General features: G+C 44.0%; 1 protein-coding gene across 1 annotated transcript in view; it reads right to left on the reverse strand.

Annotated features, from left to right (window-relative positions):
* Positions 1–571: 571 nt before the first annotated feature.
* The window catches only part of LOC139557346 (ephrin type-A receptor 2-like), a 42,334-nt gene continuing 18,172 nt past the window's right edge, over positions 572–24,733 (reverse strand). Inside the window, exons 4-17 of the mRNA XM_071372033.1 lie at positions 14,343–14,498; positions 13,736–14,095; positions 12,382–12,509; positions 11,925–12,093; positions 11,650–11,743; positions 10,995–11,050; positions 10,780–10,905; positions 8,892–9,077; positions 8,668–8,729; positions 8,325–8,534; positions 7,998–8,147; positions 6,637–6,830; positions 6,033–6,188; positions 572–4,600 (exon numbers count right to left, since the gene is read on the reverse strand). Coding sequence (XP_071228134.1) covers positions 4,492–4,600; positions 6,033–6,188; positions 6,637–6,830; positions 7,998–8,147; positions 8,325–8,534; positions 8,668–8,729; positions 8,892–9,077; positions 10,780–10,905; positions 10,995–11,050; positions 11,650–11,743; positions 11,925–12,093; positions 12,382–12,509; positions 13,736–14,095; positions 14,343–14,498 — 2,156 coding nt within the window. The 3' untranslated portion in view covers positions 572–4,491. The remainder of the gene's footprint in view (positions 4,601–6,032; positions 6,189–6,636; positions 6,831–7,997; positions 8,148–8,324; positions 8,535–8,667; positions 8,730–8,891; positions 9,078–10,779; positions 10,906–10,994; positions 11,051–11,649; positions 11,744–11,924; positions 12,094–12,381; positions 12,510–13,735; positions 14,096–14,342; positions 14,499–24,733) is intronic.

The raw sequence follows: 24,733 nt of genomic DNA on the forward strand, positions 1-24,733 counted from the left end.
GACAACCCGCGAATGACTTAGGTCTCTGAATGTCCTTGAGTGGCCCAGCCACAGCCCAGACTTGAACCGGATCGAACATCTCTGGAGAGACCTGAAAATAGCTGTGCAGTAACGCTCCCCATTCAACCTGACAGAGCTTGAAAGGACCTGCAGAAAATAATGTGAGAAACTCCCCAAATACATGAGTACCAAGCTTGTAGCGTCATTCCCAAGAAGACTCGAGGCTGCCAAAGGTGCTTCAACAAAATACTGAGTAAAGGGTCTAAATACTTTAGTAAATGTGATAGTTTATTTTTAATGCATTTGCAAAGATTTCAAAAAAATTCATCCAGTTTAGAATAAGGCTGTAACGTAACAAAATGTGGAAAAAGTGAAGGGGTCTGAATACTTCCCGAATGCACTGTATGTACTGATACGTAGGCTGTGTGTTACATTTTAAATGTATGTATTTCAGTCCTTGACTAGTAATGTTCTGTACTATGCATTATGTCATGCTTCATGTGGACCAAAGGAAGAGTAGCCGATGCTTTTGCAGCAGCTAATGGGGATCCTAATAAATACCAAATATGAATGAAAGGCAATAGTTTATTGAGACTGAAAAACAACTTTCAATTACAAATAAATCCCAGCTCAGTGTAAAAAGGACAATAAATAAAAGTAAAAAAATAGACTGTTCAATAAAGTATAAAATGTAGTTTACTTTATAATCAAGAAACTGCTAATTTGTCTGCTTAAAGAACCAGTAGTCAAAAATGTAATTTTCCTGTTTTTTATATACACTGAGAAAACATTAAGAACACCTGCTCTTTCCATGTCATAGACTGACCAGGTGATCAATGATCCCTTATTGATGTCACTTGTTAAATCTAGATAAAGGGGAGGAGACAGGTAAAGAAGGATTTTTAAACCTTGAGACATGGATTGTGTATGTGTGCCATTCAGAAGGTGCATGGGCAAGACAAAATATTTAACTGGCTTTGAACTGGTTATGGTAGGTGCCAGACGCACCGGTTTGTCAAAATGGCAACAACGCTGGGTTTTTCACTCAATAGTTTCCTGTGTATCAAGAATGGCCCACCACCCAAAGGACATCCAGCCAACTTGACACAACTGTGGGAAGCATTGGAGTCAACATGGGCCATCAAACCTGTGGAACGCTTTCAACACCTTGTAGAATCCATGCCCCGACGAATTGAGGCTGTTCTGAAGGAAAAAGGGGGGGTTCAACTCAATATTAGGAAGGTGTTCCTAATGTTTGGTGTCCTCAGTGTATGTTTCCACACTATGTGGTTGGAATAATACTATGACATTGAAAATGATAATGCCCATTTAGTGTAAGAGCTGTTTGAAAAGAAGGCCTGAAATTTTTGTCTGTTCTGGTGGGATGGAGTTATGGCCTGCCTGGTGACATCACAAGGTCAGTTAACTAGTTAATAGACCAATAAGAATTCCAAATTTCATTTTTCATTTAAAAAAAAAAGAAGAAAATACTACTTTACTGCCACATTGAAATTGCATATCAAACTACAAACTACACATTACACTGTCTGAAATCTCAAAAAGCATTTCTAACCCTCCGAAATGTTACTTTTTTAGGCATTTGTATTTTCAACTAACTTTGAAAAAAAGGCACACACTCAATGTATTCCTGACTTGAAGCTCGGCAATACCTTTCCAAATTAAATTCATAATTATTAATATAATTCTTTCTGCATCATTTTATTTCAAATGTGATCTTCCTATGGCATAATGACAATAAAAAAAGCAAGTTAGATATTTTAGGTGAGACAACTTAACCCAATTGTTACTTATTTAAGTGCTACAATATACAGTGCATTCGGACAGTATTCAGACCCCTTGACGTTTTGTTACGTAACAACCTTTTTCTAAAATTGATTAAATCGTTTTTTCATCATTAATCTAAGCACAATACCCCATAATGACAAAGAAAATATAATTTATTTCAAATGTATAAAAAACAATAATGTAATACTACATTTACATAAGTATTCAGATCCTTTATTCAGTACATTGTTGAAGCACCTTTGGCAGCGAATACAGCCTCGAGTCTTAGATTTGACTCTACAAGCTTGGCACACCTGTATTTGGAGAGTTTCTCTCATTCCTCTCTGCAGATCCTCTCAAGATCTGTCAGGTTGGATGGGGAGCGATGCTGGACAGCTATTTTCAGGTCTCTCCAAAGATGTTTAGATCGGTTTCAAGTTCTAGCTCTGGCTGGGCCACTCAAAGACATTCAGAGACTTGCCCCGAAGCCACTCCTGCGTTGTCTTGGCTGTGTGCTTAGGGTTGTTGTCCTGGAGCAGGTTTTCATCAAAAGTCTCTGTACTCACTGGGTGACCAGTGAGATATACTTGCTGGAGCGCGTGCTACGGGTGGGTGCTGCTATGGTGACCAGTGAGCTGAGATAAGGCGGCTTTACCTAGCAGAGACTTGTAGATGACCTGGAGCCAGTGGGTTTGGCGACGAGTATGAAGCGAGGGCCAGCCAACGAGAGCATACAGGTCACAGTGGTGTGTAGTATATGGGGCTTTGGTAACAAAACGGATGGCACTGTGATAGACTATCTAATTTGTTGAGTAGAGTATTGGAGACTATTTTGTAAATGACATCGCCGAAGTCGAGGATCGGTAGGATGGTCAGTTTTACGAGGGTATGTTTGGCAGCATGAGTGAAGGATGCTTTTTTGCGAAATAGGAAGCCGATTCTAGATTTTATTTTGGATTGGAGATGTTTAATGTGAGTCTGGAAGGAGAGTTTACAGTCTAAACAGACACCTAGGTATTTGTAGTTGTCCACATATTCTAAGTCAGAACCGTCCAGAGTAGTGATGCTGGACGGGCGGGCAGGTGCGGGCAGCAAACGGTTGAAGAGCATGCATTTAGTTTTACTTGCATTTAAGAGCAGTTGGAGGCCACGGAAGGAGAGTTGTATGGCATTGAAGCTCATCTGGAGGTTAGTTAACACAGTGTCCAAAGAAGGGCCAGAGGTATACAGAATGGTGTCGTCTGCGTAGAGGTGGATCAGAGAATCACCAGCAGCGAGAGCGACATCATTGATGTATACAGAGAAGAGATTCGGCCCGAGAATTGAACCCTGTGGCACCCCCATAGAGACTGCCGGTCCGGACAACAGGCCCTCCGATTTGACACACTGAACTCTATCGGAGAAGTAGTTGGTGAACCAAGCGAGGCAGTAATTTCAGAAACCAAGGCTGTTGAGTCTGCCAATAAGAATGTTGTGATTGACAGAGTCGAAAGCCTTGGCCAGGTCGATGAATACGGCTGCACAGTAATGTCTCTTATCGATGGCGGTTATGATATCGTTTAGGACCTTGAGCGTGGCTGAGGTGCACCCATGACCAGCTCTGAAACCAGATTGCATAGCGGAGAAGGGACGGTGAGATTCGAAATGGTCGGTAATCTGTTAACTTGGCTTTCAAAGACCTTAGAAAGGCAGGGTCTTATGAGACTCGAAATTTAACTCCGGTGCATCCTGTTTCCAAAGGGTTTTCGTTTTGTCATTATGGCGTATTGTGTGTAGATTGTTGTATATTTTTATCAATTTTAGAATAAGGCTGTAAAGTAACAAAATGTGGAAAAAGTCAAAGGGTCTGAATACTTTCCGAAGGCACTGTAAGTGATGTTCTTTGTTACAATCGATCAATACAAGCCTTTACAGCCCGTTAAACTGAACATGATGAGTACCTCATATCTTTTCACACTGTTTTTATATAAACTCAAATTCATATGATAGCTTAACATCTGAATCAAGCCCACATAAGGCATAACAGTAGCCAACAACAGCTCAACCTGGACTTTAAGACAATAACCTCAAGACTGGCATACACCAGTGCCCCATGTTAACCTATGGCCAGACCCTTTCAGGTCCACTCTCTGCTTCGAGTGCATTTTCATTAGTTTAGCAAGAGATTACGCCGACCAGAATGCATTTCACTCAGTGAATTGCAATGGCATCGGCAACACCAGACTCATTCCGAAAAGGACACAGCAGTCCACGTCACACAAAGATTCATATTGGTTGAACTAAGTATAAGTGGTTGTGTCACTTATTTTCATTTTCTCTTCTCAATATTGGGTGCTAGAGATGGAAGCATGCATCCCAAAAATATATAAAACAAAGATTGAGCAATGAACTGTATCTGTACAATGGAGATGGATAATAAAAACTATATACAGTATAATATACACAGTCTAATTAATACATCTATTGCTGTATAAATTCAAAAATATTAGCAATCACTTAACAAGTCTGTTACAAATCTCCAAAAATGTACAATATGTCAGTCTCTTTTGGCTGGACCATGTTCCTACGACGTGTTCAGTTTGGTTCTGCCTGTCCAAAGCCGTTCCCGCAGCTCCGCTCCAGTCCAGTCCAACACAGAGTTCAAAATTCAGTCAGAGTGTTGCCCGCTTTAGTGCCGATTCAAATTCATGTACCACTAGTATTGAGTCACACTGCAAATACACTCAGGGTGCTGGTCTGGTCTTTCAAGCCCAGGATGCTATATGCAATTCTCTTCAGGTGGCCGGGCAGTCTTACGCCAATGATCTTGATATCCCTGTGAAAAAGAAGACGAGAGCGATTGAGAGAGTCATTGGATAGCAACGGGGGAATTCACATCTTGACTTGGTTCAGATTCCTTTCATGTCACGTGTCAAACTCATTCCGCGGAGGGCTGAGTGTCTGCAGGTTTTCGCTTCACCCTTGTACTTGATTGATGAAGTAAGCTAATTAATTAGTAAGAAACTCCCCTCACTTGGTTGTCTAGGTATTAATTGAAAGGAAAAAATGAAACCCTGCAAACACTAGGCACTAGCAAAGCAAAGATAGCAACCTATTGAGAATAACCTCTAGAGACTAGCTGGGAGGGTGGAAGGACAATTTCACATTTTCAAGAAAGGGCAAACCCCTCACATGTCCACACGTGCCAGAATCTGGCAAAGGTGTCCCACATCTAAGTCACTCATTACCAGGTTTAATGACATTTTTAATTAGTTAATGAGGATTTTCCATCTCACCCATCAATCACTTCTCTGGCGAGCAGAGGGAGTGTCGTAAATAGTTCCTGGTTAGGTCGAGTGCAACCAGATGACAAGAGATCGAGCATGGGACCGAAAATCTCACCAGGGAATATATGACACACACTTCAAAGACGTTTCCCGTTTCCACACAGCGCTCATTTTCATGTGTTATGTCTGAAGACTTTCTAACTCCCAGATACTGTAATTATTGAAAGACTGATATGATATTTCGGGACAGTGCCTTCGTCTGAATATCTTTTTGAGGTGTGTGTTGCCCTAAAGTCCTCTCCTCATCCACAACTGTTCTACGCTACATTTGCCTTAATTTCCCTTATCTCCACATTGCCCCTTCTACTCTAGTGGCTGTTCTCTCTTCTTCTCCTTCTCCTTTCCTAGGGCAAAGTCACGAGGGCCTTTGCCCTACACAGCCAGGACCAGTGTTCAGGCTGCTGCAGAAGTGCTGCCCTGGGCTGCTGGTGTGGGCAAAGGAGGGATGAGAGAAAGAATTGTAAAAAGGACAGAGGGAGGAAGAGAGAGGAGGGGGCAAACCACAAGCCACCACCAGGCCACCACAAATGAGCCTGGTCTTTCTTTCACTCCATAATTTCTTCCATCTCACTTGTTTTCTCGAGTTGTAGAAATGCCAGAGCTTATATTGTGCGTAAACTGTTCTCTGGCTTTTGAAAGCAACTTTTTCAAGAACAAAAACCCCAAATACTCTTCAGAAGTCACATCCATAACATGTTTTGGAAAATTAAGAAAGGGCCCAGCTTGGGAATCAGTTGTTCTCCATTGTGCAGATACTCTATACATATATATGTACTATTCTATTCCTATACTCTCAACCAATCTTAGATTATTTGCAATCAACAGTTTCTCAGATTAGATATTTTATGATGAACATCTCATCTAGCAACAGACAATGTCCCCCCAAAATAAAAATTAAACGCTTAAAAAAACACTACTCACTCGTTCTTCATCTGCAGCACCTGGTCCATGGTGAACACTCCGGCACAGGTGAAGTTCTCGCTGTACTGGCTCATCTTGATGGACTCCAGCCACTCGGACACCGACCTGAAGGGTGAGCCGTCCGAACCACTGGTGCTGGGCAGGCGGATGGATACGCTGGAGTAGGGAAAGTAGAGAAGAGCGAGCAATAATCATCAACAGCCGACCGACAATGAAGACAAAGAAAAGGCTGTAATAACCCTGCGAGGAAACAGTGAGATAAAAAGCGTTTGGTGCAGCTATGGAGAAACTGATTAAGGAAGGAACCTGACAGCTCTTTGTTTTTTGTGGGGCGGCAGGTAGCCTAGCGGTTAAGAGCGTTGGGCCAGTAACCGAAAGGTCGCTGGTTCGAATCCCTGAGGTGAAAAATATGTTGACGTGCCCTTAAGCACGGCATTTAACCCTAATTGCTCCTGTAATTCACTATGACCAACATGTAAATGTGTTTAAAACATGTTCAGACAGCCACACTATCCTACCAAGAATTTAACAAAAATCAGCTTTTTTTTTACGCTCCACTCTGTTTTGCTGTTTAATTCCCTTCTAGAGATTAAAGGACTCTTACCGGGGGTCGAAATCTGCGATTGCCTTCAGGGACTCAGGGCTCCTGAGCAACTTGTCCAGCAGGCTGACAATGTCCGGGAAACGGGGCCTCTTCGAGCGTTCCTGCAGCCAGCACTGCAACATGAGCTGGTAGACGGTTGATGGGCAGTCCATGGGCGCCGGCAGCCTGAACGCCTCGTTGATGGCCTTCATTACCTGAAAATCAGAGGCTAGAGGTCACTTTGAGATCTCAGACTTGAAACGAGGCTCAATGAGATGTTATGGTAATTAGCACCAAAATTATTGTTCATTTGTTTCGTTCTGAACAGAACCACCATTTTTTTTTTCTTTCAACTGTTCCGACCAGCAAAATAAATGTTCTGACTCGGTTCGAACCCCCCCCCAAAATACTGGTTTATATCATTTCTTTCTGTTCTTTTTTAACCTGTGAAATCAGTTTTTTACATTTAGCTCATTAAATTACTTCACCAATCAGTGCAGATAGAGCAGGCAAGCTAGTTGTTTACATGTGTGATTGACAGTGTAGCCTATGGCGCAGGATGCAACAGAAATTTTGCGGGTGGGATGAGAGCAAGAGGGTTGAGGAGGCTTGAAGCACTGGGCATCTTGTTATGACACGCATTATCTGAATTAGGTCCACAGAATTATACCTAGGAGCAGCGGCTTCTATGGAGGAATGTTGAATGTCCTTTGAGCTAGCTAGCTAACAAGCTTGAGCTAGCTAGCTAGCTGTGTGTGCAGAGCGGCACCAGAACTAAAAACACGTCTTACCCTTTTGTACATTGAAAAAGTTAAATCTCTCTCCCATCTTCTGAATCACGCTTGTAATGTCAGTACAGTAGCCTATGGTAATATCAGTACAGTAGCCTATGGTAACGTCAGTACAGTAGCCTATGGTAAAATCAGTACAGTAGCCTATGGTAACGTCAGTACAGTAGCCTATGGTAATATCAGTACAGTAGCCTATGGTAATATCAGTACAGTAGCCTATGGTAATATCAGTACAGTAGCCTATGGTAACGTCAGTACAGTAGCCTATGCTTCAGACGTTGGAGGGCAGGTAGCCTAAACACGCACAAGGATTTTCAGCTTGCAGGCAGATCCTGGAATAAGTTTCTGAGTGACAGAGTGAGGGCTTTGCATAGGCACTTTGTTAAATTTTTTGTGGGACTAGAGCAAAATGCCTGGAACGTTAAAGAACGTTATTAACCGGTTCCCATGCTTTAAAAATAACGGTTCTGTACCGGAACAGTATGGATCACTTTCGTTTCCGTTCCTTGATAATGTTTGTTATTTTCCGGTTTTCGGTTCTGTTCCCTGAACTGGTTCCAACTCCTGGTTAGCATTAGAATTGTAGCATACCTCGCAGTTGCTCATGTCCCAATAGGGCCGCTCGCCAAAGGCCATGACCTCCCACATGACAATGCCGAAGCTCCACACGTCGCTGGCCGAGGTGAACTTCCTGTAGGCAATGGCCTCTGGGGCTGTCCAGCGGATGGGGATCTTACCACCCTGTTGGAGGGGAAACAAGTGGACAACACTCAGGTCAAAGACCAAAAAATACAGTTTTGCTCAATTCAATTAAAGTCCTCTGTGAGCAGTTTACACTGAAATACAGTGTTTACAAGGCAAATGCATAAGCAAGTGGCTAAGTAATGCCAACCATTGTAACGTCCAATGATAACTCACACTGGTGGTGTAGGTGCCCTCAGGGTCGTCCTCCAGCACTCGGGACAGGCCGAAGTCAGACACCTTACACTCCAGGTTGTTGTTGACCAGGATGTTGCGGGCAGCCAGATCACGATGAACGTAGCTCATGTCAGAAAGATACTTCATGCCTGTGGCGATGCCACGCATCATGCCCACCAGCTGGAAGGAGGGCAACTCACCATCGTGATCCTGAGGAGGAAACACACATGGTTGCACACACATACTGTTAGAGAGACATCATGTGAAGTTTCTGTGGTAACTCAGTGGCAACGCATTGTCCTTCACTTATATAGGTAACTTGCATACGATGTACTGTACTCACCTTTAGGTACTTGTCCAGTGCTCCGTTCTCCATATACTCAGTCACAATCATGGCATGCTTGACTGGAATCAAAAAAGGGAATAAATAAATGTTAACTACTGCCCAAAACAGGCAGGAAATGTATACATATGAAATTAATATATAGACCAGGTAAGTGAATGTTTGACAGGAGTATACTGTTATAGGTACAGGTAGCGCCCAGTAGACTAACAGAGCCTTCTTACATTTGGTGACGACTCCCTCCAGGCGAATAATGTTCTGGTGGGAGAACTGTCCCATGATGCTTGCCTCTGAAAGGAAGTCCTGCCTCTGCTTCTCCGAGTACCCCGGCTTCAGCGTCTTAATGGCCACCGCCACCTCCTTCCGCCCTGGCGCTTTCAAAATACCGCGAAACACCTCTCCAAATTCCCCTAGAGGCGCAGAAGAAAACAGTTTTAAAACCCAAAGACAAGATTGAGCAATATTTCAAGCACTATCCTTTATATGGTTGTGGCTTGTAGTTAGGGCTGGGCGATATCGAAATAATTACATTCGTTCAAATGTTTTTGTGCAGAATCCCTTTATTTGTTTAGCGTTTATGTCCAATTGTTCTCATGTTGTCTTTTTGGTCTCGTCTCCTTTGCTCTTTCTGTGCACCTTCCCATTTACCCCCCCCCCCCCCCCCCCACACACACACACACACAACCCCTGCCACTCACAACAACAAAGATGAGATATCACTTCATCCTCTCTGACAAGCGGTTTCAACTCACTATTTGCATTTAAGGTTTGGTCCAACTGAATCAATCACATGGACACAAACACACGGACACATTATTTTACTGTAATAGAGAAGTTAACCTTTCCAACAAAACCCTTTTAAGTCTCAACTCCTCAAATTGCACGCAGAACAGAAACTACTAAAACAGGAGCATCAATTAACATTGGTTCTGAAAAATTCAGTTTGTTGAGCGTGGCATTGCAGTATCGCATACCGCTAGCAGCATTTTAGCCAAAGACTTATACTAGCTGTCTAGTCTGTTTTATAAATGTGAAATAAGCATTAAACACAATTCTATAAGGAATTGGCAACTCGTTCTCTCGTATCTCATTCTGAGAAATAAGGTAGGCCACCTGATTCCAACATCTGAACAAAGTGAACAGGCTAGCATCCTCTTCAAACAGTTGGAGACGGAATGAATGGTGTGTCCAATAACAATTCAACTGTTCTACCTTGTTAGCTAGTAAATTGTACAACAAAACTTAGAGAAAACATACAAAAAAGTGATATTGTGAATCGCCCATAAGTTTGAAAAAAAAAAAATAGATATGATTTTTAGGCCATATCGCCCAGCCCTACCTTTAGTGTCTCTCGAGGGTTATGGAAATTGTGTAAGGAGAAAGTAAACAAGGAAACATCAGGAGCTGTTTTGCTCCGGGCCTTTCACAGGGGTGTGTTATTGTGGGATTGTGTAAGAAATATGTGTTTCTCCCCATGATTGGGAGTCCCATAGGGCGGCACACAATTGGCCCAGGGTCGTCTGGGTTTGGCTGGGGTAGGCCGTCATTGTAAATAAGAATTTGTTCTTAACTGACTTGCCTAGTTAAACAAAGGCTACATTAAACATTTTAATCTCTCATTGGTGGAGGCTTGTGGCCTGTGTGGGAGCATGGGAATCAGCTGTCACAGACGACAGAGCACGGTTGGGGAGGAGAAGGGGAGGTGGGGGTTGGGGGTTCAAAGGGCAGAATGGCAGATGTTGTCACACTGCAATAAAACTATCATTTGCAGAGTAGGAGTTTGGGCTCAAGGGGTTATAGCCTTTCAAATACTCAGTTTTCTGCTTCAGTTACTTTTGTTTATCTTATTATTATTTAATGTGGATTCTGAGATAAAGCACTGGTCCCCGAAGCCAAGCAGAGTTGCCACACTGAATTATGTCTAAACATGCAAGTCGAAGACGCAATCCATCAATACCAATCTGAATGGTCTACCCACTGTCACTCAAGAGCTCAAGCTGTAGCATTAACACAAAAAATATATATAAACAGGGACTTAGGGGATGGAAAAACCCTTCAACACCTTCATCCTTAGCCCTTAAGCACATTGTTTTAACTTAGTTCTGAACTCACCAGCTCCAATGACTTTCTGCTTGGTCACGTGGCTGGGATGGATTTCACTGGCAAACTTGAGGATGGCTGTGTTGGGGTCCTCGTACGTGTGCGGATCCACATAAGTCTTCAGCGGCTTCAGTTGCTCTGGAGAAGAATATGAATAGATGGGCATTTGTGAAAGAAAGATAAAAATACGTAGAGAGAGAGAGGGGTACTTATTTTCTTTTGTCTACCTGAGCTAGAGAAGTAAGTATCTTCTGGTTCTTGTCTTGTATGGGAGTTCCTTCTCCTGAATAACAGAAAATAAATATCAGTAATCATCATCATCATCATCCCGCTCCAAAATTGAATGGTCCGTTTTTCTTTTTATCCTTCCATTTCCAGCTAGTTTCAAAAGACGCCTAGTCATTGGTGTGTGCTGCCTCGATTCACTGAGGGAAAGCTTTGATAAAGACTGGAGCCTGTCTGTTTTTCCTAAGCCGTGTCAAAGACAGATGAACGGATCGACGGACAGACAGAGGTGTGCTGCTGTGCTGAAGGATTTGCTATAGTATGCCACAAGAAGAGCCGACCAGCTCTTATTCCAAAACAATGTGCCACTTGGGCCCGCTTCCATTCAAAGCCACTACTTGTTAGAGTATGCTCATTGAGCAATGACAAGCTGCACTCAATGACAATTCTCCCCTAGTGAGTGCTGGAAAACAGACAGAGATAGTAGCAAAAGGAAGGGGAGAGAGAGGTGGCTGAAAGGAATGGAGGAAAGGCCATTTGGAGAATTGGCAAAAGAAAAGAAGAATGAGAAAGGAAACCAGCGAAGGGGTGAGTGTTATGGAGGTGCTTAACAAAAGGGCGAGGGGCAGAGGGGGGGAAAAGGAGGTTGCTGCTAACCGTTTGCGTATGAGCAGGACGACCACCACAATGAACAACATGGCCGCTCCGCCAACTGCCGCTCCGAAGATGACCGCCGTGTTGCTCTGGGGCACTGTGGCACATCAACAACAAACCCTTAGACACAATGGTAACACACTGACACAAAAAAAATAAACACACACTGGTTCTTTCATTTCGAGGCCCTGTAGTATGGGGCTGTGTCCCAATCATCTCAAATAGCATCCTATCATTCTCCCTTCTCCTTATTAGCCTCATATGGCCATCGTCCTTACTATCAGGCAGGGTCTCAAATTCATCCTCCATGGATCCTCCAGGGCTGCCCTCAGGGCTCAGGGCCTTGACCCTGAATAGGTAGGCTGTGGCTGGGGACAATTCACTGATCTGCACAGAGCTCTTCTCCAGAATCAGAACAGTGTACGTGGTCACATCCAGATTGTCATCCTGGAAGAGTTGGAGAGGGGGGAGATAATTGAAAGATGAGAAGTCATGATTGATTCACTGGGTTTCAGTAAGGACTCATAATAATAATAATGATTTTGTTATGCGATATTGCTCCCCTTATGTGTCGTTTATCTTCCATGAAACCCCGCTCATTTTCTTTCTCTTACTCTTTCTTTCCTTTGTGCATTATCACAACATTACATTTTTAAGTCCTTATGTATCAAAATAAATACAATAGAACAGTGCAAAAATATGCACCCGCTAGTGGTGGCGTGGGTGGTACTGTACCTTCTTGCGGTAGCTGAGTTCGTAGCGGGTGGGCCGGGGCAGGGGCCTGCGGGGGGCTACAGCCCAGGACAGGGAAAGGCTGGTGGGGCTTCGCTCGACCAGACGCACGGACGTCACCTTGGGGGGGTCTAAGGAGAAGGAAGGAGGGGAGATGTCAACAATACCGAGACGTTGTGCAATATCCTTCATAGGTTCAACCAACCAAGAGCTTTTGAAATGGTTTCACTGCAATATGTGTGAGAGTATTTAGTTATCATGCTTGTATGAGAAGCCATAACTACATTTCAGATCCCATTTGATCATGCATAATTAAAAGGTTTCTACTACTTCTACTACCATTATTCCTAAGTACGGTGGCCAGTGTTGAGGGTAAAGTGTTACAAAAGTAACGTGTTACGTAATCAGATTACTTTATGAGTAACGGCGTAAAGTAACGTGTTACTTTTTACAAACTGGGTAATATTATTAGTTATTTTTGTCAAAACCCATGATCCGATCTTGTCTCGTTTCCTCATTTAGTTCTCGAGCGAGCAGAGAAAGGCTATTTTGAGTAAAAGCATGACAGCTGTTGTCCATACAAATTTATAGAGGACGCACCTCTGATCTTTGTCCATAGAGGGCTTTCCCGTCAAGTGGCAAGTGGGCCCTCTATACATCTCTATGGGTCAGTGTATCTATAAATAGAACTGGCGGCTCGAGAGAAATATTTTGAATGAAAAGATTGGAAATCTGTACAAGTGTTTTGCTTAGAGTATACACCGAGGGTACAAAAATTTGAAACACCTTCCTAATATTGAGTTGCACCCCCTTTTGCACTCAAAACAGACTTCATTCGTCCGGGCATGAACTTTACAAGGTGTCGAAAGGGTTCCACAGAGATGCTGGCCCATGTTGACTCCAATGCTTCTCACAGTTGTGTCAAGTTGGCTGGATGTCCTTTTGGTGGTAGACCATTCTTGATCGACATGGGAAACTCTTGAGTGTGAAAAACACAGCAACATTGCAGTTCTCAAAATGGTGCGCCTGGCACCTACTACCATAAACGATTCAAAAGGCACTTAAATATGTTGTCTTGCCCATTCACCCTCTGAATGGCACACATACACAATCCATGTGTCAATTGTCTTAAAACTCCTTCTTTAACCTGTCTCCTCCCCTTCATCTACACTGATTGAAGTGGGTTTAACAGGTGACAACAATAAGGGATCATAGCTTTCACCTGGATTCATAAAAGTAACGCAAAGTAATAATGCATTACTTTCTACACAAAGTAATACTGCAAAGTAAATGTAATGAGTAATACGTAATGTATTACTTTTTCAAGTAATGAATCCCAACACTGATGGTGACTCACCTGTGTAGTGCAGGGCAGTGGTCAATGTGCTTGTGGACGGGGGCCTGTTGGAGCGCGGTGCCCCCTGGCTGGCGAACAGCGACACTCCGCTGTGGGCCTCCACGGTGAAAGTGTAGTTGAGGTGGGGCTCCAGCTCGCTCACCGCCACCCAGGTGTGCATCAGGCCCAAGCTGGCTGGCTCGAAGCGCACCTTCTCCCCGCATGGCTGGCACGCGGCGCCGTCACAGCATCTGCACTCCACACTGTAGGTGATGTCACTGCGGCCGCCCGTGTCCTCCGGCGGGCTCCATGACAGATGCAGCTTGCCCGCGGCCAGCTGGGTGGTCGTGGCGACCAGTTCTTGCGGCGCTGAGGGCAGGCCTAAGGCAACAGGAGCAGGAAAATGGATGCATAGTATGTTAGTTCACGATGTATGATTAATGTCATCATTATGTCAACCACTGTAGCATTCTGTGATTTTCTATTTAGTGTCATTATGTCATTATTTTGGTTAAGAGAGCACTATGAGAGCAATAAAAACTCTCATTAGTTGTCAGTGTGGGATCCACCAATGGTGACAGTGCACATTAGTCATTTTTCTAAAATGGCCTCCCTTCCTCCTCCTAACCTGAGCAGGGCCCTGTTGCCAGGTCGTCGGGAGCGCGGTAGAAGCCTTCTGCACATGGGCAGAGCAGCGCCCCAGAGCCCAGCAGCTGGGTGTTAGCAGGACACAGTTTGCACGCGTCGCTGGGCACGAAGGCTTTGAAGAAGCCTGGCTGACACTCTGAAAACACAACACACACAGGGGAGACTTTCATTAGGAACTGAGAGGAACTAGTTAAGAAACGGGAAATTAAAACACGGCAAGGAAAACATGGTGTGTATCCCAAATTGCACTTTACTCCTTATATGTTGTGTACTGCTTTTGACCAGAGCCCTATGACCCCTGGTGAAAAGTAGTGCACTATGAAGGGAATAGGGTGCCATTTGGATGAAAAAACAAAAGTGTTTATGTAGATGATTATTATAGTGTTTTCCTGCATCCGAGTGGGTGTTTGGTGCAGAAACAACAGCCATACTACTACTCTTTAAACCTTTAAACCATCCCCCTTTTCTCTCTCTCTAAACCAATACAACCAGTCTTCCCACATTTCCAGGACAGTAAGTCAGCCATCAATATTCCACGAGAAGAGGAGAGAAAACAGAGGAGTGCAAGCCAGAATCAAGTGGGGAAAGAAATCAGAAAGAGAGAAAATTAATAAGTGAAACCATTATGTGCATACTTGAGCCGTCTTTTAAAAAGACCCCTGTGCAAATATGAAACCGTATCGCTTAGATAAGATGTCTGCTGATTTCACACATGGGAGAATAGAGTGGGAGAGATACAGGTAAGCTCAAGCTGTGCACCAACAGTAGTTGGAATCAGAGTAAGACGGCGTGAAATCTCTGAGGGTCTCATGGAGGAAAGTGAAAATGAGAAGGCTGCTCTTAAATGCTCCAAAAACATTCCAATGGCTTCTGGTCATGTCTGTGCTCTATCCCCTTACATGATTACACACACACAGCGAGCAAATCTGACTTCAGAGGAAGGATTACTGTTCTCTTCACCTGTTTCCCCTGCTCTCTCGCACGCACACACTGTTTGCTTTGGTTCTTCTATTTCCAGGCCCTGCGATATGGGCCTGTATTCCAATTATCTCAAATAGCATCCTTTCTTCAGCCATCTCTCTTTTCCTAGGTTGACTTCATTGCTTTATCAGACATGGGGGGGGGGGGTGGCGAGAGAGCGAGAGAATTTGATTACAGGCAATGGAGGAATGACCTGAGAAAGAAGGTGAAATATGTAAAGAATCAATGATATATGGTTCCAGTGTCTGCATCCCAAAGGCAACACCAGGGGCAAGTCAAGAAGGAAACCGATGTCTATTCTCAGAGAAATATCAGCTTTGATCAGTTACCGCCTTCGCTGAAGTTTACTTGGAACCCGCAAGTAACCTCACACTCGCCTGAAAGAAAATCGGCCACATTTCATTTATTCAAGTAACTATGAGACGTTCCCCCTTTGCTCCATTCGTCTTTTGCCTCATTGAGGCCTACAAGTTGCAGTTGCCATTTGTCGGCAGTAGGATGACATGGACGACATGGACGACAATAGTGCATTCTTAGTTGAGAGCAAATTCTAAGCATGAAAAGATTTTGGATTGTTACTCATTCTTTCACGTCCCCTTTCCTCTCTTTCTCTGCCAGCTGTTTCTATAACATTCATGACTACTCATTAACAAGATCTCGAAGGGCGAAAAGACATGGAGGGATAGAGAAACAGAAGGGCAGCAGGGGGATAGAAAGAAAGAGGGGTATCGAATCCTACTGCGAGTGGGCAAACGAAACAGCTGCCATCTCGAATCCCAATCCATAGGCCTCCGTCTTCCCTGCCTACCCACTGGTAATCAACAAATACCTCTGTCCCTTCCCTTCAAGCCTCACCAAAAGGCTCCCAGCTAACTCATTAGCATATTATTTCACAAGCAACCAGCAGGCAGAAGAATGTCAAGCCATTCAACAAAAAACAAAAACATAAATAAATAAACACTTGTTGCAAATAGTAGAAATGCCACATGGCAAAAATAGGAGGGGACTAGGCTATTTCTGTGCGGCAGCAATGGTGGGGGAACGAGAACGGCTGCATCTGGTCATGGCTGCAGGGAGATTACAGCAATGTACACGGAGAGCTAACAATAATATTCATGTAAATCTCTCATGGCTCAAAGTGGAGGAGAGAATGACTTCATCACTACTTGTTTTTCTATGAAATGTTGACATGCTGAATGCACTGAGCTGTCTGTTTAAACTACTAGCACACAGCTCAGACACCCATACATACCCCACAAGACATGTCACCAAAGGTCTCTTCACAATCCCCAAGTCAAGAGCAGACTATGGGAGGTGTACAGTACTAAATAGAGCCATGGCTGCATGGAACATCAGGTAACTGATGTTAACAGTAAAATCAGATTACATTTTTTTAATACAAATACTCCTTATGGAAAACCGGGGACTGTGAAGAAAGACACAGGCACAGACACACATAAATCAAATCAATAATCTAATTTTACTAGTCACATGCACCGAATACAACAGGTGTAGACCTTAAAGTGAAATGCTTACTTACAAGCCCCTAACCAACAGTGCAGTTTCAAAAAATATGGATAAGAATAAGAGAAAAGTAACAAGTTATTTAAGCGCAGCAGTAAAAACTAACAATATATACAGGGGGGTGCTGGTACAGAGTCAATGTGCGGGGGCACCGGTTAGTTGAAGAAGTATGTACATGTAGGTAGAGTTCATTAAAGTGACTATGCATAGATGACAACAGAGAGTGGCAGTGGTGTGGAGACAGGAGGGGGAGAGGCAATGCAAATAGTCTGGGTAGCCATTTGACAAGATGCTCAGGAGTCTTATGGCTTGGGGGTAGAAGCTGTTTAGAAGCCTCTTGGACCTGGACTTGGCGCTCCGGTACCGCTTGCCGTGTGGTAGCAGAGAGAACAGTCTATGACTAGGGTGGCTGGAGTCTTTGACAATTTTTAGGGCCTTCCTCTGACACCGCCTGGTATAGAGGTCCTGGATGGCAGGAAGCTTGGCCCCAGTGATGTACTGGGCCGTACGCACTACCCTCTGTAGTGCCTTGCGGTCGGATGCCGAGCAGTTGCCATACCAGGCAGTGATGTAACCAGTCCGAATGCTCTCGATGGTGCAGCTGTCGAACCTTTTGAGGATCTGAGGACCCATGCCAAATCTTTTCAGTCTCCTGAGGAGGAATAGATTTTGTCGTGCTCGCTTCACAACTGTCATGGTGTGCTTGGACCATGTTAGTTTGTTGGTGATGTGGACACCAAGGAACTTCAAGCTCTCAACCTGCTCCACTGCAGCCCCGTCAATGAGAATGGGAGAGTGCTCGGTCCTCCTTTTCCTGTAGTCCACAATCATCTCTTTGTTTTGATTACGGGAGAGGGAGTTGTCCTGGCACCACACGGCCAGTTCTCTGACCTCTTCCCTATAGTCTGTCTCATTGTTGTCGGTGATCAGGCCTACCACTGTTGTGTCATCGACAAATTTAATGATGGTGTTGGAGTCGTGCCTGGCCGTGCAGTCATGAGTGAACAGGGAATACAGGAGGGGGCTGAGCACGCACCCCTGAGGGGCCCCTGTGTTGAGGATCAGCGTGGCGGATGTGTTGTTACCTACCCTTACCACCTGGAGCTGCCTGTCAGGAAGTCCAGGATCCAGTTGCAGAGGGAGGTGTTTAGTCCCAGGGTCCTTAGCTTATTGATGAGCTTTAAGGGCACTATGGTGTTGAACGCTGAGCTGTAGTAAATGAATAGCATTCTCACATAGGTATTCCTTTTTGTCCAGGTGGGAAAGGGCAGTGTGGAGTGCAATAGAGACTGCATCATATGTGGATCTGTTGGGGCGGTATGCAAATTGGAGTGGGTCTAGGGTTTCTGGGATGATGGTGTAAGGCAGGCACACAAGGCATGCACTCTACACACACGTACACATGGATTTTGTATTGTAGATATCTGGTAGTAGAGTAGTGGCCTGTGAAAAGTGTTATGAAATGTAACATCATATTTTAAATTGTATATAACTGCCTTAATGTTGCTGTACCCCAGGAAGAGTAGCTGCTGCCTTGGCAACAGCTAATTGGGATCCTTAATAAATACAAATACACTAACACGGAACCCAAACCAGCTGCACGCGTGCGCCATCGTGCATAAATGCATTTTGTCCCCCCACACCAAACGTGATCACGACACGCATGTTAAAATATCAAAACAAACTCTGAACCAATTATATTAATTTGAGAACAGGTCGAAAAGCATTAAACATTTATGGCAATTTAGCTAGCTAGTTTGCACTTGCTAGCTAATTTGTCCTATTTAGCTAGCGTGCTGTTGCTAGCTAATTTGTCCTGGGATATAAACATTGAGTTATTTTACCTGAAATGCACAATCTCTACTCCACCAATTAATCCACACATAAAATGGTCAACCGAATCGTTTCTAGTCATCTCTCCTCCCAGGCTTTTTCTTCTTTTGACTTTAAATTGCGATTGGCAACTTTCATAAATTAGGTGCATTACCGCCACTGACCTCGTTAGTCTTTCAGTCACCCACGTGGGTATTACCAATGAGGTGATGGCACGTGGGTACCTGCTTCTATAAACCAATGAGATGGGAGAGGCAGGACTTGCAGCGCGATCTGCGTCAGAAATAGAACTGACTTCTATTTTAGCCCTTGGCAACGCAAGGCACTTGTTGGCACGCGCGAGCAGTGTGGGTGCAATAATTGAATAACATGTATGTCTAAATTTATTTTTGCAACGCTTGCCCATGCGACTTGAGTGGTGTAGTCAGCCTGTAAGAGTCAGAGACTGTAATCCACAGGCATTCCAGAATACACCACCCAATGGGTGGCCTGTGAGCCTAGTGGCCATAGGGTTCAGGCCCATTTCCATTTACTGCCTTTCATCACAGGAAATTAATCTAATAAATGTGATGACCAGGAGTCAGTGACCACCAGTTACTGAGTTTAAGAAGAATAGAAACTGAAGAAGGGTAAAGGAATGTTCCAAAGGGAGCCAGAGAGAGGGGAGGAGGAGGGGGCTTAATCTTTGCTGGACACAACAGGAAGCAGGAAGCATGAGGCTGACACTGAGCGTCCTTCATCCAGCAGCCAATCAAAGCATGCGAGGGAAGGTGGTCACAGCCACAGATAGAGTCCAGGGAAAGAATATGGGAGAGCTACATTGTTGTTTTCAAATAACATAACTGGGAGTAAAAACACAGTGCATTTCTCAACTAAATAAAAGTCTGTTAAGCTCTTTAAGAGCCAGACCGCTGAGAAACGTAAGTGAGAATGTCTCCTTTTTTTGCCCTTCGGGGTCCCCTGGGAGGTAGGCCCTGTTTGTATTTGAGAGGTCCTGTGTCTAAAGAGCCTGGGCGTTTATTTATAGTGAGTGACTGGCGGGACCTGGTGGATTCTGGAAGTGGAGTGGACTGGTTTGTCAGCCGGAGTTAAGATGGATGGAGATGGAGACCGTGATGAATGCACGGACCGATGGATGATTGAATGGGTACTCAGTGGCTGGACAACAGAAAATCCCCCAAGGACTTGAGTTAAGTGGGCGTGCTCTAGAGAAGAAGAAAAAAAGCTACATTCAAGTCCTGGGCTCTTTAGCTTTTAAAGCACATGAGGGTCATGTCTGCCTCAGGGTAGTAGTGAGTTAAACTGTCCTTGACTACAGGGAGTCAATAGCCAACTATAACAAACACAGGAGTGAGCAAAGGAGAGAGAGGGGAAGAAGTGAGAGAGGGGAAATGGCTAAAGGCTACCGCATGCTTTGGGTCGGCTGGCGCCTAACTGAAATCAGCTAGGTGAACAAGCTCGCATACACCCTTAAAAGACCTGCAATAGTACGGTTTGTCCATCTTGAGAACCATAGCAATCACGGACACTCTTACTGACAGTCGCGGCTGCTTCGTGCAGAGGTGGGACAAAGTCATTGCTTTACAAGTCACAAGTAAGTCTCAAGTCTTAGCACTCAAGTCCCAAGTCAAGACAGGCAAGTCCGAGTCAAGTCTCAAGTCCTAAACTTTGAGTTTTGAGTCCAAAACAAGTCATGTGCTCTTCACCAAATGTAATACCATTTCATATTTTTAACAAGAGTAATAGTTAGTATATTACATTTACGCAAATCATGAATGCTTTTAAAAATCTATATATTTATTACTTTCCAAATAAACTTTATATTTCCATGGAAATACATGGGTAGCCATGAGAAAGCCCCCCCCCCTATAGTGACCAACTATCGAGGACCGCTATGGGGCGCAATTGGACGATGTAGGCTTGTACACAATCTCCCAACCTTAACACACACACACACACACACTCTGTGTGGACACACTAGGCTAACATATGTCAATGGTTTTAGGAACAGCAGTAACATCTGGCAGGATTTAGGCTACCAACTGCCTAGCCAGTTGTAGCTCAATCTTGGGTGCAATGATTACATTCCCGCACTGACTGACTGTGTGGAGGCTCATTGATTTAACGTTATGTTAGCCTATATGCTATACTAGTAAAGTTATAAATTATATAGCTGTCGGCTATATTAGCCACGACTTACCGTTCTTTGTGCAGCTCCAAATGTCGAACAAAGTCTGAAATTTTATCGCCTGTAATTTTCTTCCGCATGTTTTGCAAGCTGCAATCCGTTTTTTGTTGATACAGCGTCGTCTTTATATCCGAATATAATAATTTTGGGTATCATCTTTCCAAGGGCTCCATCTGAATTCACCCGCTGACGTTCCTCTGCACTGCCACACACAACTTTTTCTCAGCTGGCACAATTTGATTGGCTGCTGTCCGATTCAAACTGTAATCCGTTAAACGAAGAGTTGATGCGCTGCACACTTTTTTTAATAGCATCATTTTTAATATTTGGGCTTGGGGAGGGTATCAAGTCAGGTCGAGTCAAAAGGCTCAAGTCCAAGTCAAGAGTCATTGGTATTGAAGTCAAAGTCGAGTTGCAAGTCATCATATTTGTGACTCGAGTCCACACCTCTGGCTTCATGTGATGTATTGTTGTCTCTACCTTCTTGCCCTTTGTGATGTAGTCTGTGCCCAATAATGTTTGTACCATGTTGTGTTGCTACCATGCTGTGTTTTCATATGTTGCTGTCATGCTGTTGTCGTCTTAGGTCTCTTTATGTAGTGTTGTGGTGTCTTGTCGTGATGTGTGTTTGTCCTACATTTTTAGTCTCAGCCCCAGAGGAGGCCTTTTGGTAGGCCGTCATTGTAAATAAAAATTTGTTCTCAACTGACTTAGCTAGTTAAATAAAAGGTTCAATTAAAAAATGAAGCCTGTATATACTTCCTCAAAATAGTCTGAATTAATCAACAAAAAAATGTAGAAATCGTGCACACATTTTTATGTTTTTTCCAAGATCTTAGTCGCGCAATTCTACATCTAACTAAGACATTAAGTGCAGTATTTCAAGTGAAAAATGTGCACGTGAAAATGAGTCGTCTATCGTTGAAAGTTAACACTTCATTGAAGAATCCCTACTGTTAACCAATCTCCGACGAAGGGGCGTAGACTTCAGCGTCAGAATTTTTTTATGTGCACAAACAGCCCAAAAAAATAAAACCTGCTGAAAGCCAAAACTACCAAAAACTGTACAAAATGTCATCATAATACAGTGGGGCAAACAAGTATTTAGTCAGCCACCAATTGTGCAAGTTCTCCCACTTAAAAAGATGAGAGAGGCCTGTAATTTTCATCATAGGTACACTTCAACCATGACAGACAAAATGAGAAAAAAAATCAAGAAAATCACATTGTAGGATTTTTAATGAATTTATTTGCAAATTATGGTGGAAAATAAGTATTTGGTCACCTACAAACAAGCAAGATTTCTGGCTCTCACAGACCTGTTCTTTAAGAGGCTCCTCTGTCCTCCACTCGTTACCTGTATTAATGGCACCTGTTTGAACTTGTTATCAGTATAAAAGACACCTGTCCACAACCTCAAACAGTCACACTCCAAACTCCACTATGGCCAAGACCAAAGAGCTGTCAAAGGACACCAGAAACAAAATTGTAGACCTGCACCAGGCTGGGAAGACTGAATCTGCAATAGGTAAGCAGCTTGGTTTGAAAAAATCAACTGTGGGAGCAATTATTAGGAAATGGAAGACATACAAGACCACTGATAATCTCCCTCGATCTGGGGCTCCTTGCAAGATCTCACCCCGTGGGGTCAAAATGATCACAAGAACGGTGAGCAAAAATCCCAGAACCACACGGGGGGACCTAGTGAATGACCTGCAGAGAGCTGGGACCAAAGTAACAAAGCTTACCATCAGTAACACACTACGCCGCCAGGGACTCAAATCCTGCAGTGCCAGACGTGTCCCCCCTGCTTAAGCCAGTACATGTCCAGGCCCGTCTGAAGTTTGCTAGAGAGCATTTGGATGATCCAGAAGAAGATTGGGAGAATGTCATATGGTCAGATGAAACCAAAATAGAACTTTTTGGTAAAAACTCAACTCGTCGTGTTTGGAGGACAAAGAATGCTGAGTTGCATCCAAAGAACACCATACCTACTGTGAAGCATGGGGGTGGAAACATCATGCTTCGGGGCTGTTTTTCTGCCAAGGGACTAGGACGACTGATCCGTGTAAAGGACAGAATGAATGGGGCCATGTATCGTGAGATTTTGAGATTTCTTCCATCAGCAAGGGCATTGAAGATGAAACGTGGCTGGGTCTTTCAGCATGACAATGATCCCAAACACACCGCCCGGGCAACGAAGGAGTGGCTTCGTAAGAAGCATTTCAAGGTCCTGGAGTGGCCTAGCCAGTCTCCAGATCTCAACCCCATAGAAAATCTTTGGAGGGAGTTGAAAGTCCGTGTTGCCCAGCAACAGCCCCAAAACATCACTGCTCTAGAGGAGATCTGCATGGAGGAATGGGCCAAAATACCAGCAACAGTGTGTGAAAACCTTGTGAAGACTTACAGAAAACGTTTGACCTCTGTCATTGCCAACAAAGGGTATATAACAAAGTATTGAGATAAACTTTTGTTATTGACCAAATACTTATTTTCCACCATAATTTGCAAATAAAATCATAAAAAATCCTACAATGTGATTTTCTGGAGTGTACCTATGATGAAAATTACAGGCCTCTCTCATCTTTTTAAGTGGGAGAACCTGCACAATTGGTGGCTGACTAAATACTTTTTTGCCCCACTGTATATATGCACGAACTGTTCCGAACTGTTTCAGATGAGAAGCATGCGTGCTTATTGACAAAAATGTATTTTTGGCTCCCATTTTCAGTTGTTTTGCATCTCTGTAATTTCTACGTGTTGCCACTAATGCTGTGTTTGCATGAGCAAGACAACGTCTCATTGGTGTATTAGGGGGTGGTGGAGGAGTAGTTGAGTAGAACAAAGTGTCTCTCTGATGGGGGAGGTATGGTAGTAACATGAAGCCAGGGGGGTCACAGAGAGAGGATGGGGGTGGAGAGAGGGGGAGGGTGGGGGGGTCAAGGTGTGGGGTGTGCGGGTTAAGGTGTGAGGAAATAGTCAAAAGGATTAGCTGACCGATGGAGCAGCTGTAAGGGAATTACATCTGTTTTACAATTCCACTTAGGCTTTCATCTGGTTTTCAACAAACACAATACATTCCCTAATCCCTTTCTCTTCACACTCCTCTTCCCTCAGGCTGCTCACAGAACAGGGAGGAGTGCAAATGAGAGAGAGGTATAAATAGGAAGAAAGCAGCCATCAAATCACATTTTATTGGTTACATACACGTGATTAGCAGATGTTATTGCGGTTGTAGCGAAATGCTTGTAAACTAACAATGCCATTAAAACAACCATCACACAAACCAACAGAGGTCTAACACTAAATAGATGTCCCGTGACCCGTCCTTCAACTACACTGCCCAAACAACAGCCACCACGGTCGTCTAGGACACACTTCCTTTGTCTTTCCTTAAAGTCCAGGCTAGACATTCAGGTGGCAGTACATGCTGGATTCCAACAACATGTCTACTTCCTGTTAAGAGAGGCCAAATGAACCAATAAACAAAATTACTTAAAATCGGTGGAGTGAAAAAGGAGTGACTGCGGGCAACAATGGAAAGCCCTGAGCCAACGGGTTGGAGAGTGGCTGCGGATTAGGTGGCGTCCGGTTTCCGCTGGAGCCCGTCCTGTCCGGGTGGGGGGGGCTGAGCTCACACACCAGCAGCACAATACACAAATCTCCATGGCCCCACCACCACCACCACGTTGCACAGGAATGCCATACAGAGGAAATATGCACCCAAAACCTGCCCTGGAAATGGAGCTACGTGGCACCTGGGAGTACTTGTATGGCTGGATACTGGTAGAATAATGGGGCAAATGTCTTTGACTCATACAAATTCAACACTGAGACACGAAATG

Source organism: Salvelinus alpinus, chromosome 28 (genome assembly GCF_045679555.1).
Source record: "Salvelinus alpinus chromosome 28, SLU_Salpinus.1, whole genome shotgun sequence".
NCBI classification, from domain to species: Eukaryota; Metazoa; Chordata; class Actinopteri; order Salmoniformes; family Salmonidae; genus Salvelinus; species Salvelinus alpinus.